Source organism: Ambystoma mexicanum, chromosome 7q (assembly GCF_040938575.1).
Source record: "Ambystoma mexicanum isolate Mex_15411 chromosome 7q, UKY_AmexF1_1, whole genome shotgun sequence".
Taxonomy (NCBI): Eukaryota; Metazoa; Chordata; class Amphibia; order Caudata; family Ambystomatidae; genus Ambystoma; species Ambystoma mexicanum.
The window spans coordinates 1,006,688,710-1,006,707,342 of NC_090941.1; the positions used below are offsets into that span (position 1 = coordinate 1,006,688,710).

The 18,633-nt window shown below is 49.5% G+C and overlaps 1 protein-coding gene across 1 annotated transcript in view; it reads left to right on the forward strand.

The window, feature by feature from the left end:
- The window catches only part of SLCO2B1 (solute carrier organic anion transporter family member 2B1), a 770,532-nt gene that overhangs the window by 527,980 nt on the left and 223,919 nt on the right, over nt 1-18,633 (forward strand). The window contains exon 9 of the mRNA XM_069640200.1: nt 12,192-12,297. Coding sequence (XP_069496301.1) covers nt 12,192-12,297 — 106 coding nt within the window. The remainder of the gene's footprint in view (nt 1-12,191; nt 12,298-18,633) is intronic.

Below are 18,633 nucleotides of genomic sequence, written 5' to 3' on the forward strand. Positions count from 1 at the left end.
TAACCCCCAAAATGTGTTGGCTGATATTAATGCAATCTTATTTTTAGCAAAGCATGTGTTGTAACGTCAGCAACCAGCCACAGGGCTTGTGCTGAGTCACATGAATGGGGTCACATGCAGGAGCATGTGACTCACCCTAATAAAGGTGCCGGGCGGGCTTCCGCTCGGCAGTGTATGCAGAGACTGGTGTCTGCCTGGTATGTGCAGTCACAATCAGTGTCCTAACAATGAGCCTATGCTGCCGCCCTGGCAAACAGGGCACCCTCACATGGTGGGGGCCAGAGACCTGCATGGAAATCACTGATGCTACAGAGCTAGTGTGATCAATTTATGAAAGAGCAATGGTGGTTGTAGATTGACAGAGTTGAAACCTGCCATGGCAGATCACATACAGATTTCTGTATCATGTGTGTTAACCTCCAGAACTATATCACTAACATACTTTTGGAAACAAAGTGAAAATGGAGTCTGTCATAAAAAAAAACAAATGCACATTCAGGGATGTCATTTAGTGGTTATCAGGCATCACAACTGCGACCCCCTGTGGTCTACCTTGCTATCCCTAAAAAAAGAAAATCTTTATTTTTTTATTTTTTTTATTTCTTGGTTTAATCAAAAAGTGGTTTCTACAAGATGAATCGACAGGTTTTGCTTAGGTCTCTGTTTCATTTTGGTTTTCTTTGTCTGTCGTCATAGTTGTTAAAATCAGGTCCATGATTTTAGCTGTGGCTGTCACCCATGTTGTCTTTTCAACTCCAATCAGCCTTGTCCACCAAATGTCTTCTTTGTAGATGTGGACTGAGGCTAGGATGTTTCCCAGGTAGGGTTTCCAGATGTTTTCGACCCCTGGGCATGATAGTAAGAGATGTCTCGTTGTTTCGACCTCATTCTGGTTTTTGCAGAATCTGCATTTGTTGGATGGAGACAAGCTTCTGATTGCTAGGATTTCATTTGTGTGGAGGAGATTGAGACAGGCTCTCAAAAAATGTGTTTCTGAGCTTTCTATTTGGATATTTTACCACAAAAGATTGTAGTTGGTGGAGTTTCTGTGCTTGTGGCGGCAGATGAGCGACCAGTTTGTATGTTGCGGCCGAGTCGCACGTTCAGATCTCACAAAGTTTTGTCTCCTGTTCTTTTTCCCACTGGTTTAGAAGATTGCAGTGTCTGCTCGTTAGCTCTGTGTTTATAGCCTCAAGTAACTTTGAGCGGTTTTCCGGCAGAACATTCCTATATAACATCATGGCATTTTGTTCCATGACAGCCTCCAGTGACAGCTGGCTCAGTTTGCATCTGATCAAAACCATTGGTGTTGAATTTGGCAGGTTGAGAACCTTTCTCCAGAAGTAGCTTTCGAGTAATACCCAGATCTTTTTGGGCAAGGTTGGCATGGCTTCAGCACCGTAGCAGATCGATGGGACAACTTTCTCTTTGTAGAAGTTTATGACAGGCAGTAATGAGAACCGGCCATACTTTTTGTCAACTGCTTGTACCTGAGAAGTTAAGCTTCTCATTTTTTCTTGTAAGGTGTTTTGCATAGCCATCTCTTGCTGTGAGCTGTCTAGCATGACTCCGAAGTATTTGAATACTGTTACCTTTCCAATTGTTGCACCGTCAAGCTGCCAGTTGAATTTTTCTGATCTTAGTATCCCCTTTCCTAGAGACAAGATTTTTGTATTGCTCTTATTGATTTCCAAGTGGTTAGTGGCAATATATTGAGCAAAGTTGGTCAGCTGTCTCTGGAGACCAATAGCCGTCTGATCGAGAAGTGTGACATCATCCGCGTATAGTAGTCTAGATATTTTTTCTTGCCTAAGTTGAGGAGGGAACGCTCTGACTCTTTCCTCTACATCCTTGTAGTCTCTCATGTAAGACAGGAAAAGTGCTGGGGCCAGCGGGCAGCCCTGTTTTACTCCTCGGTTTGTTGGTATTTCTTCCGATAATGTGCCTTGATGATTTAAACGGACCTGCATTCTAGTATTGTTGTGTAGGGCTACAATCGGTTGTAGGAGTTCCACTGGGCATTTCCATGCTTCTCCAGCATGGGGTCTGGCATGGATTCACATGCTCATGAATATTCCCCGTCGTCAGGCTGGGAATCCTCGGTAAAGAAAAAACCAGTATCAGTTTCGTTTCTGATCTGTCTTTCGTAGTAGTAACCAATCACTGGTCTCTGCGTCATACTGACCACAGCCAATGACTGCCCTCTACCTAAGCCCCGCCTCTGGCAGCCATCTTCAGATTTTTACCACACGTTCATGTGTTGGGATCCTCGTGCTATTGCTCTCGAGCGTTAGTGCTATTTTTTCACGTTTTTTCTCAAAAACTTCGTTTTTTTTTTCGCTCAACAGAGCCTCAAGCTCCACCGACTCTCCATCCGATCAACGGGGACCCGTGTCGGATTGTTCTACGCCCCTCAAGGGTGAAGATTCGTCGAGCTACGCTTTTGGAGGACTCCAGAAGTTTCTCAGGCCCATCTCGGTCATGGCCCAGGAGAAGGGAAGCTCGACGCCCGGAAAGCTGTTCAGGGTCTCCATGGATGCCAGCTGCAGAATGTCTTTAAGGAAGACAAACACTCCTTTTGTCTTTACTGCCTACATGAAGACAAGACGCACGTGGAGAAGGACTGTGCGTTTTGCGGCAACATGTCGGAGCGGACCATGAAGGACCGCCATCAACGTCTCGCCAACTGGCTGGAAGGGAAGAGCCCGTCCGGCGAGAAGAAGAAGAAGAAATCCGAGCAGTCTTCTAAGACCTTTGAGGACGCCCCGGCGACGGGGGTCCAACATAAGGCCAAGCACCGGGAGGGCCGAACGGTCAGGCTCTACGGGCACCAGGCAGGGCGCACCCTCCCCGGCACCTTCAACCACGAGCCAACGCTCTGGGTCGGGTAAGAGGAAGGCCGAGCACCCGGCGAAGCTCCTGGAGAGACCCCGGTCGAGCTCGAAGGTGGAGGGGGAGCGAGGCAGTGTCCCCCCCCTCAAGGAGAAGGCGGTGAGCACACCAAGGGTGGTGAAAGCCTTAATCCATCTGGCCAAGGCCTCTATCGAGACAGTCGCGGCGGCCCTGGCTCAGCCTGTGGAGGCTACGCCGGTGGTGGCGACCTCGGGGCTCAGAGTCTCCCTGCCACCGCGGAGGGAGTCCTCTTTTATGCCCATCGACAGGACCCCCGTGAAACCTCCGACGGAGAAGAAAAAGGGGGGGCAGGAGGTCGCCGTGGATTCGGCCTCAACCTCTGAGGAAGAACTGATCGAGGTCTTAAGCCACGGCGTTGGCGTGGAAGAAGACCAGCCCGTCGGGAGGGATCCCGACGCAGGAGACGACGACATCGTCGAGGGTACCGACGGGGCCCCTGACCGCCCGTCGGATTCCCCTCTGCCAGTGCCGCTAGACAACTCGGCGGCCATTTTGTTGGCTATACAGTCCTTATGCTCAGAGATAAGGACGAGACTGCCGTTACCAGTGGAGGAACCACTCCCGTCGGGGGACCCGGAACCAGGCCCTTCGGGCAGCCCCCCTCCTAAGAAAAGAAGGATTCACCCTCCACCTCCTTTTCAGCCGTCGCGCCCCGTTCAGCCCTCCTCCCCGTCCACGACTCGAGGGGATGATACGGGGACTGACACCGCCGCAACGGGTACGGACGACGAGGTGTACGACGAGGATCTGCCGTCGTCTCCTCCCACCCGGGCTTCCCCGCCCGACGAGATTGGATCTTTTCACTCCATGATCGCCAGGGCATCCGAGCTCTTCCAGCTCTGCCCTGAGGAGAAGAAGAAGGAAGGTTTCCTTTATCAGCGGCGCGAGGCCAAGAGGAAGACGGTCCTTGCGGTACCTCTACTGGACGATATTTGGGATGAGGGCCTCGCCCTCCTCAAGAACCCATCCACGACGCAGGCTAGAAGAGACCGGTACGAGAAGAAGTACCGGGTCCCGGACGCGGCCCCCTTGTGCCTCCGGGCGCAGCCTACCCCGGACTCCGTCGTCTCTGCGGCGGCCAGGAAGAAAGCGGGGGGGGGTCGCGGCCTCCACGTCGACTTCCCCGCCGGACGGCGAGGGAAAGAAATTGGACACGATGGGGCGCAGGGTCATCTCGTCTGCAGCGACGACGATTAAGGCGGCTAACGCCTTGGCTATCGTAGCCCGGTACGACAGGGAGCTGTGGTACAAGCTGGCTCCCCTGCTGGACTTCCTACCGGACGACAAGAGGGCGGATGCCCTGGAGATCTTGCATGAAGGTGAGGTGGCGTCGGACCACGCCATCACTATTGCGACGGACATCGCCGACACTGGATTTCACCAGTTGGGCAACGGCGTGTGCCTTAGGCGGCGTGGATGGCTCAAGGCTACTGACTTCCGTCAAGACGTACAGACCAGAGTCCTGGACATGCCGTTCGATGGGAACAAACTGTTTGGGAAAACAGTGGACGATTCCCTTCAAGCCATTAAAGCGGACACGGAGACAGCCCGGGCTCTCGGGGTTCTCCAGCAACGGCGGCCGCCCTTTCGGAGCGGCGGAGGCAAGGGCGCCTCCAAAGGTTCCGGCGGCGGATTTTCCACCTACCGTCAAGCGGCCCGTTCGTCGTCTCAAGAAGCTTACAGGGGACGAGGCAAGTCAGGCGGACCCCGCCGTCGTCGCCAAGGAGGTCAAGGCGGCAAAGCCTCGTCTAAGCAGGATTGAACCGGCCGTGGGGTCGGGCCCCCACCGAAGCACCTCGGTGGGAGGCCGGCTGGCGAGCTTCGTCAGCGTGTGGGAGTCCATCTCCACCGACCGTTGGGTGCTGGACGCCCTAGCCCAGGGCCACGCGCTTGAGTTTCAAAGAAGGTGCCCGCGCGTCCCCCCTGTGGCCAGGAAAGAGCTTCACGTCCCTCAGCTTCTCCGGGAGGTAAGGGCGATGCTAAGGAAGGGCGCCATCGAACTCGTCCCAAGGAGGCTTCGGGGCTCCGGAGTTTACTCAAGATACTTCCTCGTGAAGAAGAAGACGGGAGGATGGCGCCCCATCCTAGACCTACGACGGCTGAACAAGTTCATCAAGGCTCAGAAGTTCCGGATGGTCACCCTCCAGCACGTCCTGGGTCAGCTGGAGGAGAGCGACTTCCTGCCGTCGTTGGATTTGGAGGATGCCTACTTCCATATTCCCATCCTAAAGGGGCACCGAAAATTCCTCAGGTTCGTGGTCCAAGGGCGTCACTACCAGTTCAGAGCCCTTCCCTTCGGTCTACGGTCGGCACCCAGGGTATTCACCAAGTGCCTTGCACCAGTGGCGGCGCAGCTGCGCCGAGAGGGGATCCACGTCTACCCCTACCTGCACGACTGGCTCATCCGAGCCAAGACGAGGGAGCTCGCTGTGGAGCACACGGCAAGGACCGTCCAACTTCTCACGGACCTGGGATTCTCCGTGAACTACGCCAAGTCCCACCTGGTACCCGCGCAAAACGCACTGTTTCTGGGAGCGAAGCTCGACACAGTGTCCCTTCTGGCCTCCCCGTCGGAGGAAAGGACCAGGTCCATCCTGGGCAAGGTACAGCGGATGTTGGTTTCCGACGCGGCCAAGGTGAGGTCCATCAAGTCCCTCCTCGGAATGATGTCTTCCTGCATCTACCTCATTCCCATGTGCAGGCTCCGGATGCGCCCGTAGCAGGAGTTCCTGGACGCGCGCTGGATCCAAACGACGGGCGGCTTCGAGGAGAGGATCACACTCGACGAGAGTTTCCACCGAGCGATCCGGTGGTGGGGCACCCGCGCGCATCTGACGGCGGGCATGGACTTCCAGACCCCAGACCACCAGGAGACAGTGACCACGGATGCCTCCCTGGAAGGGTGGGGAGCGCACACCGAAAATCTGCACGCGAGAGGCCTTTGGCTCCCGACGGAGAAGTCCCTCCATATCAACGTCCTGGAGCTCCGTGCAGTGTTCTGGGCCCTCAGGTCCTTCCTTCCGTCCCTCAAGGGCAAGGTGGTGAGGATCTTCACCGACAACACCACCACCATGTTTTACATCAGGAAACAGGGCGGAACCAGGTCCCCAGCACTGTCCAAGGAGGTGCAGGACCTGTGGCATTGGGCCGTCGCCCAAAGGATGTTTCTGGTGCCGTTTCATCTGGCAGGGATAAAAAACACCATCACCGACTCACTCAGCAGGGAGCTGCGCTCGTGCCACGAGTGGGAACTACGGCAGGATCTAGTGGATCGCCTCTTCCGACGGTGAGGCACACCCCAGATCGACCTGTTTGCGACGGCGACGAACTCCAAGTGCCGGAGGTTCGCCAGCAGGTTTCCCCAGCCGAGGAGCATGGGCGATGCTTTCTCGTTCCCCTGGGCGGGCCTGTTCCTATACGCGTTCCCTCCATTGCCACTACTGATCCGGCTCATCAACCAGCTCAAGAGGTCACGGTGCAGGATGATCCTCGTCGCACCTGCGTGGCCGAGGCAGATATGGTTCCCGGACCTTCTGGACTTGTCAGCGTCCCCGTCAATCAAGCTGCCAGTGGACGCGGATCTGCTCTCCAGGGAAGGAGGCGCCAACCTCCACCACGACCCGAAGTCGCTGAACTTGCAGGCCTGGCTCCTGCAGCGCTAGAGTTTGGAGGATACGACATACCGGCCGACTGCAGAGAGGTTCTTGCAAAGGCCAGGGCGTCCTCGACTCTTAAATGCTACGGACACAAATGGAAGAGGTTCTCTGTCTGGTGCCACGCACAGAAGATTAACCCTCTAAGGATTACGGCTCCCCAAGTACTGCCGTACCTGTTGACGCTGGCCACCGCTGGACTGGCACACGCGTCCATCAAGATTCATCTTGCTGCGATCTCCCGGTACACTAGAACCACGGGGCGGACGTCCTTGTGGTCTCATCGTCTGGTGAAAGAGTTCATGAAGGGACTGTTCAGATCGTTCCCGCCGGTGAAGGCTCCGGCCCCGGCGTGGGAGCTCAACGTGGTGCTGACCAAGCTCATGGGACCTCCGTTCGAGCCTCTGCACTCGGCCCCGTTGAAGTTCCTGTCGTGGAAAACAGCGTTTCTTGTGGCCATCACCTCCGTACGACGGGTGGGAGAGATCCAGGCCCTTTCCTGCAAGGCCCCGTACTTGACTTTTCACGACACGAGGGTGGTGCTCAGGACGCACCCCTCCTTCATGCCCAAGGTGCCGTCGGACTTACATCTCAACAAACCCTTGGTGTTGCCTGTGTTTTTCCCGTCGCCTTCGTCGCCGGCTGAGAGGACTTTGCACTCGCTGGATGTGGCTAGAGCGCTGAAGTTCTACGTGGATCGCACAAAGTGTTTTCGGAAGACGTCACAACTCTTTGTGAACTTTGGACCTGTCAATCAGGGGAAGGCTCTCTCGAAGGCTTCCATTTCCAGATGGCTCTCCGGCTGTATCATGTACTGTCACCGGTTGGCAAACCGACCGCTGCCTGGCCGTCCAAGAGCACATTCAACCAGAGCGATCGCAGCTACCACGGCGTTCCTATCTGGTGTGCCCCTGTTGGACATTTGCAGGGCTGCTACGTGGAGGTCGACGCACACCTTCACGAAATTCTACTGCGTCGATCGGGATTCCAGGGAGGAGTCCAGGGTCGGCCAAGCAGTGCTGCGCAACCTGTTCGCCTGAGGTGAGCCTGGTGAGGAGGTAAGATTGCTTAATGTTGAGTTTGATGTGATGCTTAATGTTGAGCCTTTGCCACCTCCCGTGGTTGTGCATGTGGGTACTGCTATGTATTCTTTATTCATGAGCATGTGAATCCATGCCAGACCCCATGCTGGAGAAGGAACAAGTTACTTACCTGTAACTGTTGTTCTCCAGCATGGGTCTGGCATGGATTCACATGCGAACCCTCCCGCCTACCCCTCTGCGGCTCTTCACTTGGTCATACTGCCACTTCACGTGCTTCCAAATCTGAAGATGGCTGCCAGAGGCGGGGCTTAGGTAGAGGGCAGTCATTGGCTGTGGTCAGTATGACGCAGAGACCAGTGATTGGTTACTACTACGAAAGACAGATCAGAAACGAAACTGATACTGGTTTTTTCTTTACCGAGGATTCCCAGCCTGACGACGGGGAATATTCATGAGCATGTGAATCCATGCCAGACCCATGCTGGAGAACAACAGTTACAGGTAAGTAACTTGTTCCTTGTAGTTTCTCTCACAGTCTTGGTCTATCGACTTGGTCAAATGCTTGGCTTAAGTCAATGGAGGCCAGGAATATTCGGGCTCCTCCTGCCAGCGATTTGCTTTTGAGGATGCTCAGGGTCAAGATGTTAATGCTGGTGCCGACGTTCTTCTTGAAACCCGACTGGAAAGGGTCGTCACATGCTGCTTCTCTTGACCAGGTTTGAAAGCGACATAGTAGGAGTGACCCGTAGACCTTTCCGATCACGTCCAGTAAGGCAATAGGACGAAGGTTTCTTGTGTCGTCTCTGCTGCCTTTCTTGAAAATGTGGACTACTAATGAAGAGGTCCAAGATTCTGGTAGTTCCTTAGCTTTGGTGCACCTTTCAAACACTAGGCTAATGAAGGTCGCACATTTCTCTGGTTTTCTTTTCAGATCAATGTTTGTTAGCCCAACTGGACCCGGCACTCTTGAATTTTTGAGCTTTCGAAGGACTTCTAAGATGTCAGCTCTATCATGCAACTCCACCCAGAGTGTTTCATCTGTTTCATTTATGGCATGTTTTGCCAAAGATGGTGCGTAGAATAGGTTTTTGTAATGCGTCACCCAAACGTCCTCACCTATGCCGTTTGTTAGTGCATCGCTCGTCTGTCGGTCTGTAGATCTGATCAAGGACCAACATTTGCGTGAATTTTTCCCACGGACCTGCCTCAGCATTTCCTCAGAGTTGTTTTGGTATAGGCTGAGATGATACTTCTTCAGCCATGCCTTGTAGTCCTTGGATGCCGCAAGTAGGGCTTTTTTGTTTGACTCAGTGTTGTTTCGGGTTGCCACTCTTTTTAATCTCCTTAGCTATCTTCTTTTTAGGACCAGGGTTTTGTCGAACTTATGGTTGGTTTGCTCTGTTTCCACTCTGAGGTTTGATTTAGGTTTCTTGTAGGGAATGAGTAGGGGGTGGTTGTCCAGTTGTATCTTTGTCGAGCCGGAGGCTTCAAGCTGGATATAGTTGTTGGTTAGCTTGGTCATGTTTCTTGCACTTAGCATAAGGCGGTTGCCTTTGATGTTAGCGTCAATCTTTTTTTTAATTGTTTTTATGCAAGCACCTGGGCTGTGGTCAGAGCCATGAGGCTCTTCGCTTCTGGGGTGACTGTCTTTCTTGAGCATGCTTCTTTAAAAAAATAATAATACCGGGGTTCCACAAGTCTAACACTTTCAGCAGTGACCCTAAATAAGACCGAATAGGAATACCAAGTAATTTGTCTTTCTAGAATTCTGTACAATACTTGCTAGACTCATTAAATGTTTATTTCAAGCACACTTTAGGGGGTGAGTCACTGATTTAGTCTTTTCTTAAACACTTAATCTCAGCCTTTCATCCTTCTGAGGTCGATAAATGAGTACCAACACAGGTTGGGTGATATTGTATATATATTTGTTCTATATAAAGTGTTTAAGCGTAAGTGCTATATAATAACACATCATTATCATTTGGCCATGGACGTCTGCTTGCATTCACAGTGATTTGGTAATAAGGGCCTATACACACTGATCTTAACGATACATATGGCTATCCATTCTTGTATGAAATGTACATCACATTATAGTGATATCGTAACCATATTTTTCGTAGTGTACAATGATATGTGATGCCACTTCCTGTTTTATCAAGGGGTGAAATGTTGTGTTCCATCGCTTCCCGTGATATCACTTTGGGGTGGGGTCAAATGACACCACTTCCTGTGATGTCAGCATAGGTCAAGAGCCGTCTGATGTAACTTCCACTACCACTGTCATTTTGGAGAAATGACGTCCCTGTGCACATTGTGCTTCTATTGTGTGCACCAGTGATCTGAAACATCAAAGCGCTCACGCTTGAGGTTTCCGGTGGCAAAGAATGTGCTGGTAAGCGTTGCTCAGCTGAAAACGTTTGGCAACACACTTCCATTGTCAGCTCCCTGTTTTCATCAAGCCTTTATAAAGCCAAAGAGAAACCAGGACGTCGTCCAGCTGACATTTGATGTCTATTTAAAGCCACGGCCATGCTGACGCTTACTGTTAGGCATCCATCCAGGTTCTGACATACAAGGAAAGCAACTATTGTTCCCCAAGAGATACACTACAGATTTCCCTTGGCTTGCATATTCCACCGGCCTTGTAACAGAAGGAAGTTGTTAGAGGTCAATTATTAACAAGTAAGATGATAATAACAAACTGTGCTTCATATGTGTATTCTCACTTAAAGGTGCCTTTTTGCTGGACAGCTACTTCAAAGCCCAGCGCCTTGAGATCATACCAATGGTGCATAAGGCGCTATATAAATGCAAAGTAACATAACATAACATAACTACACCTACGACCTTCCTACTAAATATCAATATGTTCCTAGTTATATAGCTTGGTCAAACATAATCTAAAGAGGCTAAATGAATAATTTAACATTGACAACAATGTTCACTGTTACAATAAAGAAATCTTAAACAGCTACAATTCTACACTTGTTTGTATCTAAAATTCCTATCCTAATATGTGTATTCCATTATAAAAATGTGCTTTTGATTTAATACTATGGCAACAGCGTGTATCCCTCCTCTCCACAAGTTCAACTCAGCATTCCAGCCTTTGCTTCTGCCTATTTGCATCAATGAAGGTATACTTCCAGAAGGGGTGGGATACGCCAAACCCGCAAGCACAGTTCCAATCCTTCTCTGCCCTACTCACTTGCTGCATCATGATCAATAATAACCTTTTTTAAAAGGGAAAAATTACCAATCCTGGGGCCTCGCCCTTGCATATTTTCTGTGCGAGGTAGTCGTAGTGGTGGGATATCTTAGATTTGCTGTCTTGGGGTATAGCACGTTCTGGATCCATACTCAACTGATGGACTAGGCGATTGATAGTTCACATATTCTATAAAGTACGTTGGGCAATCACATTTTAATACTATCACACAACCTTGCTAGATTGTGTTGGTACGGTCTACAGCAAATGAATGATATCCATTCCCTAAAGCTTCAACATTCTACAAAAAGACCATCAAAACACGACGGGTGGAGGCCTTGCCATCATCCACAAGGCATCATGACCATGCACTGAACTGGATATTGCTTGCACCAGCTCTTTCAAAAACCTATCCTGACTTTTGCCTCTCCCCCACCCCCCACACTGGATACAGTCACCTTACACCTGATCTACAGACCACCCACCCCAATAATTTCTTAATCAGAGACTTCAAGAACTTGTTCACCACAACGTCTCTCATGCACGCCAAATACATATTCCTCTGTGACTTCAACATCCCTGGCAACCGACCAACCAAGTCAATAAAGGAAGTTCTCCACTGTCTTCCCAGCACTCTGGAACTCACACCGTATACAGAAGACCCAAAGCTCAGTAAAGGGAATATACTCGACCTCATCCTCACTGCCCACCCTGGTTCTATGTGAAAATACCAGACGGTACATCGAGTAACAGGAAATATTACAGCATTTTAGAAGTGCAAGCAACGCAACATGAAGCGCTCTTTGAAAATCTGACAGCAATCTTTATGTAGTGTTTCTCGCCAGATTGCTTCCACTAAATGCTGTATTAATTCCTGTTTCTTTACACCATTTAACATTCTGAATGTATCTGATGGGCTGACCTTCAGCCAGCATTCAAATCAAAGTTCTAATTTTGTTATGTTCAGTGTCAGTTTAAAAGGATTGTTATTCTGAAGAAAATTCCAATGATAGCTTGATTGTCCTCTTGCCGGTGTTCACAGGTTTTCTGGAAAATGGTTTGTATTCAGTATACTTAATCATGCATCTGTGTGCAATATTGTTCACAGCAAATCCTGTGGTGTGTTGGGTTCCTAGTGGAATAAAAAAAATAGCACACAATAGGTTATGTAGAAAAATGTGGCCAACAATTTGCAGTCACAAGACCATATCATGAATTCAGAATCTCTGGGCACAACGTTGTCCTCCTTTGTGTTCATGTATTTTGTATCACACACCAGCAGTGGCCAAACACATGCTCTGTCCTACACAGCAAGAGCTCACCATTGCATCTGTATCACCAACCACTCATGCATTTATGTTTTTCCAGGGAACAGAGAAGGAAACTGACAGCCAGCCAAGAAATGACATCATTAGCGAAAGCAAACCTAATCCTGAGATATTTGGAAATCTTTCGCTGATTGATTTTATCAAACGTAAGTTGGATTTAACAAAGTTTTTTTAATCGTAGTTGCATTGTCCTCATTAAACATGTTGAAAAATGCTATGTAATTTCGCATATGTTTTAAGTAGCTGTTAGGCCTCTCTCTCTGAAGATTTGCATATGCCAATTGTATTCAGATATGTTTTTGGAACACTTCATTGTCAAGTTACTGTTAGTAACTCAGACCTACTCCAGATTTACTCTTCCCTTTCCAGGAGTAAGGCAGAAGTATTCCTGGTAACTTTGTTGTGAATCTCTCTCTCTCTCTCTCTCTCTCTCTCTCTCTCTCTCTCTCTCTCTCTCTGGGAAATCCCAGGTGGCAATCTTACAAAAGTCCCTTCAAAGCATCCATTGAGCTTCCACCCAAGAGCACCTTCCCAGCCACCCACACCATTCGAATGAAATTCCCTTGCACCAAGGGAGGCAAAATAAGCTTCAGTTTCAGTGACAGGCCTGCACACCCTTCTCCTTGAAGTGGCAGGGGAGGGTGTAAGACCCTGCTTGCTTATGACAACAGTTCAGTCTGTCACACTTACTGATAGCCACAAGTCTAGCATGAAAAAGTCTTCCAGAGCATTTGCACATCTAGGAAGTGAAGGAATTCCTTGGTAGACATAGACAGGAAATAGGTGGAAGGCTGATGGCCCCATTCACATGGAAGGAAGTTTAAATCACTCAGAACAAAGGCGGGATAAAAGACTAACACATTGCAAGCAGACTCAAGATAAGGTTCATGATGAAAGAGGGACCCCATCTCACATAGCCTCAAAGCAAGCATAATCAACACTGAAATGTTACATTAGGAGACAGAAAGTCCACCAAGACTTCCTTACCATTTGTTCAAAGAAAGTAAACTGGAGTACCAGAAGGACTGATGAAAGATTTCAAGGAGATAACAGAGACTTAGAGAGAGGATAAGCTAAAACACGGAAAAAGGAAAGAAGCAAACAATCCTCACCACAATTCTTCAAATGGTTTATTTCCCTCGAACTATACTGAGAACTGGACAAAGAGATCCCGAGCTGCAATCTTCTGGAAAAATGGAAGAAGAGAAAGAAGCTCACACTGACTAGGCATACTTGGTTCCAAATGCACAACGCTTATAATAATGTGCAGTGCCAAACATGGGCAGTAGAAATGTGTAACTACCATCATGTTCTCTTTTCGAATACCTAACAGAAACACTTCTATGTCTGCCTCGCTATTACAGACACAGAAAATCACAGACTAAGGAGAAGGACCCCGCAGATGTGACAGAATGCCATCTGTGAGGCCGTGCTAGCCTGAGCTTTTTAGATTTTTAATACAAAATGATGCTGATGACTCATTTTGGAAAGTGAGAGCTGCTAATCAGACCTCACTTTGATATTGCTCCAGGTTGAAAAGTATAGTAAAAACCTGTTGCTGAGACTGTCTACTAACACTCCCAGTAACTGCCCTGTAGTTTGGCAACATGGCAGTAACAAGTAACATTTGCATTCCTACAACAGCCTGCTGGAACCCAAAATTCCAACAGCCTCGGACTGCCCTTAACCATGGTCTATGTTAAAAATCTAATCTAACAATATAATAGAAGTGCAGATGTATGTTTGTCTGATGCAGCAGCTTCGCCTGTTGTCTCCGCTAGAGGGAGCTGTAGCCTTAGGATATATAGAGACAGTACCAATTTTCATAGCTTGACCTGTTGTCACAGCTACAGGAAGTTGTAGGCTTATAATTATAATTGGTTATTTATAACATACACAATTCCCAGCGTTTTCTAAACGCAGACCAGGGGATCAAACCTGTGTTGCTCTGCATCATCTTGCTTCCAAGGCGAGCATGTTGCCCCTGAGCTATCCTCCCGGCCCTTAGGACATGTAGTGGTCCTTTTAATGAAAACCTGTACTTTGGCCTGTGTACATGGGCCTGTTCACTAGTTATATATAATGATGTCCTCCCAATGTCAGGTTTAAATGATGGTCAATGGGAATATACAATTATACTGGTCAAAACTCCTTTGATGTCATTTCATTGTCAACTTGGTTTCTACCGACTCATTCAACTGTCATAGTATCCTTGCTTGGGGATGATTTTTACCTTAAATAATCCATTTTGGACTCGCCTGACGAAACTTCTCTTTGTTCTCTCTGGGAAGTCTTATCATCTACCCAGGAGGACAGGCTACATGCGAGAGGGTTACCAGGGAAGCAGTGCTCCAATGGCAAGCTGGTGTGATCTCTCCATTGTCCTCACCAGGACAATGGAGAGATCACACCAGCGTAGTAATTACTTGAGTCTCTTTGATGCAGGGTACACAGGGGAGAGGGAGGAGTTAGTGTAGTTCTGGAGAGTAGTTGCATCGAACAGAGGAGTTCCACCATCTTGGGATTTCTAAGGCCACTCACACTTCATGTGCCTCTTCCCCACTTCCTTCAGACAAAGCCTATCAGGAAAAACTCTTGTCACAGCAGCCAAGATTGGACTCTTACAGAAGGCTTGAAATTGAACAACCTGCTGTGGCAAATTGGTATACAAGAGAGTGTGTTCCCTGCAACCCCCTTAAGCTGAATCATCTTTGGACTCCAGAAGAAGACGCTTTCACGTGGGTGGAGCTTTATTGAGGCACACTCTTCCCAAAGTCCTCTGCCATAGAGTTGAAGGTAAAGGCTCCAAGGATAGAGCAAGACTCTCGCCTCACATATCCTAGATGGACAACTGTGGTCAATTGTTGTTTGGACAAGTCCTTCCTGCTGCCTGAATGCTGATAACTAGGATCCTGCTCACAGAAGGTGGCAGCCCCTGCAAGTGTCCTATGGTAAACCCCTGGATGGAAAACATTGATGAAGGACCCACTTTGACCCTGGAGATGCTGAGCAAACAAGAAGCTAAGGAACAGCTTTGGGCTATTTTTCCTGTCTCAAACGGCTTTCGAGTTGACTCAGCAAGTGTTGACTATTGTTTGATCTACTGCAGGACCTCAGGACATATATTTGACTCTCACTGCTTATTCAAACTGCTTTTAGCCATTGAGTTGCTGACTCAATCATTGCCTGCCTGCACTCCAGCCATCCCCAAGCTGATCGCCACTGCAAAAATGGAATCCATTGCCTGGATTTCGTCGAGCCGGCTTGATTGCTTTGAGAGGCTAACTTGCCCATTACCTACCTGTTCTTTTTTTTGACAAATTTATTTTCATTTTGTATTAGAAAAAAGGTGAATAAACGGTAATTCCAAAAGGAAGTAAAAAATAAAATAACATAAAACAAGTACAAGGTATCATCGAATCATACAAGCATCTTTGCTTAACTCATAGGGTCGTCTTCTATATCAAGTTTCTTTTCACAGTATATCTACACGTTCTTCAGCTGATTTCAGCTGATCACGACTACAGACACTAGTAAAGTTCCACACTGCATTGCTCAACCGTGTCGAACTATCTCGACCATCTCACCAGTAACTTGATGCATGGGGTGCATCTGAATTGACCAACTCTATTCTGTTTTCAACGCATTGGAAAGCATAAGGATGACTCCTTCGATTCTGCTGATCCACCCAAGAAGAATAGAAAGGTAGTCCCAGTGGTCCTGTCCCCTGGCCTGCTTCTAGAAACCTTAGGGGCAATGAATGACCCCACTAAATACCTTTTCAAAGAATATCTTTTAACTTGAACATTGCTGCAAAAGGTATTGCCTTTCTACACCTGTCATCAGACTCGAAGTGCCCCATATATTCAAACGTTTGCTTATTCTGTGTCTTCCTTTGCAGAGCCAGGATTTAAGAGTTTTTATTAGAGCTTTTGCATTTAATTTGATTAAAGACTCCTTTTTTTTTTTTTTTAACTTGTTTATTTTCGGTTGGCATACAGGAGAACAGTTTAACATGTCTAATCAACACTTTATCACAGCATAAATATCACATCGTCTATCCCCCGGCACCCAAACCCACTTCCTAGACTCAACAGTTCACAGTGGATTGTCTCTTTCCCCCCCCCCCCCTCAGGTCCGATTCAGGGCTCATCCGCTCCTGTCTCCTCCTACCTCGGTTCGACATCTCCACTCTTCTCCAGGCTTACGTCTCCAAGTCCTGTAACTGGCTATCCTCCGGGGCCTGCTCCTCGCTCGTCTGAGACTGGTCTCTATCCGCAGCTCGTTGGGCCTGTTGCACTAGGCGCGGCTTGTATGTAAGCGCCGGGAAGCGAAGGTCATAGTCTATCACCGGCGACCAAATGTTCGTGAAACGATGTAGGTGGCCTCTGTTTGCTGCCATAACTTTCTCAGCAATGAAGATGTCCCAAATTTTTAGCCACCACAACACTGTTAGGGGACCCTCTGGGGCCTTCCATGCCCGGGCTATTGTGATTTTAGTGGCTAGGAGTAATTGAGTGATGAGAGCTGCAGATGTCCCCGACCTCGGGTAGGTGTCCGGTATCGGGGTCCCCAGCAGCAGCGATTCTGGTTCCAGTGGTAGCGGGATCTGGGTTATGTCTGTGATGGCCGCTATACATTGGGTCCAAAAGGCCTTCACCACCGGGCATGACCACCACATATGTAGATAGGAGCCTGGCAGGCCACATCGACGCCAACACTGTGGGTCTAGCGACTGATTGAAGTGGTGTAGCTGCAGGGGCGGGTAGTACCATCTCATGAGTAGTTTATGTGCGCATTCTCGGTTGGTGATGCAGAAGGAGGATGAGTGCGTGCGGGACCAGATATCAGTCCAGTCTTGATCCTGGATTGGATGCCCCAGGTCCTTTTCCCACCGGGCCATGTAAGTCGCTCTATTTGTCAGGAGGTCCTCCTGGAATAATCGATATAGTGTCGAGATCCTCCCTCGGGCTGGAGGGTCCGTCACCGTCAATTCCAAGGCGTCCTGGGCCCGAGTGGCCGCCTCCCGTGTTTGGGGTTGTGTGCACCAGTGTCTGATTTGGCAGTATGAGAACCTGTCCGACTCCGCTAGATTAAACGCTCTTTTGCATTGGGCGAATGTCAGCGGCTGTGTTCCCTCAAATAGTTGGCTTAGGGAGCTGAGGCCTCCCGCGATCCAATTTTTAAAGTTCGAGGGGTGAGCTCCCGGCGAGAACGCTGGATTGTGGAAGACTGGGGCCGAGGGGCCCAGGGTTCTCGGAATACCTCTGAGTTTGCGGGCCCAATCCCATGCCTTCAGCGTGTGCCTGGTTGAAGATAGGATGGCTGGCCATGTCCGGCGCAGCGCAGATGGGAGGTGTAACAGGAAGCGCAGTGGGAGGGGTAGTCTAGATTGCTCTATGTCCATCCATTTGGGGCGTCCCGACGTCATAGTCCACGCCCGGGTGTGGGCTATCTGCGCCGCCATTTGATATTTTTGAAGGTCCGGGACCCCTAGGCCCCCCCGGCCCGGAGCGCAGAGCATGGTCCTCCGTGGAATGCGGGCCTTTTTCCTCCTCCATATGAATTCCAGTATCTTTCTCTGCAGTCTCTGTAGTTGTGGGCGGGGGACAATGACGGGGAGGGCTGAGCATGCGTATAGGAATCGTGGCAACAGATTCATCTTACAGGCCGTGATGCGGCCTATTAGGGATATTTCCTGCTTGTGCCAGGTGTCTAGGTCTTTTTCCAACGTTTTCATCAGAGGCGGAAGTTTGTCCGGTAGATGTCTCCCGGGTCAGCGGGGATCTGCACCCCGAGGTAGGGGATGGAGGTGTCATTTAGTGGGATTGCGCATTGGGCGCTGAAGGATGCCTTGTCCCTTTGGTCTAAGCCTATCCCCATTGCTGCCGATTTCATCAGGTTAATGGCGAATCCGGACACCCTTCCGAATCGATGGATTTCCGCTAGGGCGGCTCTTAAGGAATGTGAGGTGTCTGTGATGGATAGCATCACGTCATCAGCGTAGAGCGCGATCTTGTGCTGGGTGGTGCCAACTTGGGGGCCTTTGATTCTGGAGTTGAGGCGGATCCGCTGGGCCAATGATTCCATAACCATAGCGAATAGCAAGGGAGAGAGGGGGCACCCCTGTCTGGTGCCGCAGGTTAGGGAGATCGGGTTAGACAGGAGGCCGTTCATTCGGAGGAGGGTGGTCGGGGATTGGTAATTCGCTAAGGTGAGCTTTAAGAAGGTGGGCCCAAGACCAAACGCTTCCAGGGTGAAGCGGAGGAACGACCAATCCACTTTGTCGAAAGCCTTGGTCGCGTCCAAGGCTAGGAGGGTGAGTTTCTTCGAGCTCTGTTTGGCTATCTCGATTAAGTTGAGGACTCTGCGTGTATTATCTGTGGTGGCTCTGTTTAGGATAAATCCAGTCTGGTCTGGGTCTATGATGTCTGGAAGCAACTTCGCTAATCGGTTCGCCAAGACCTTCGAATAGATATTCG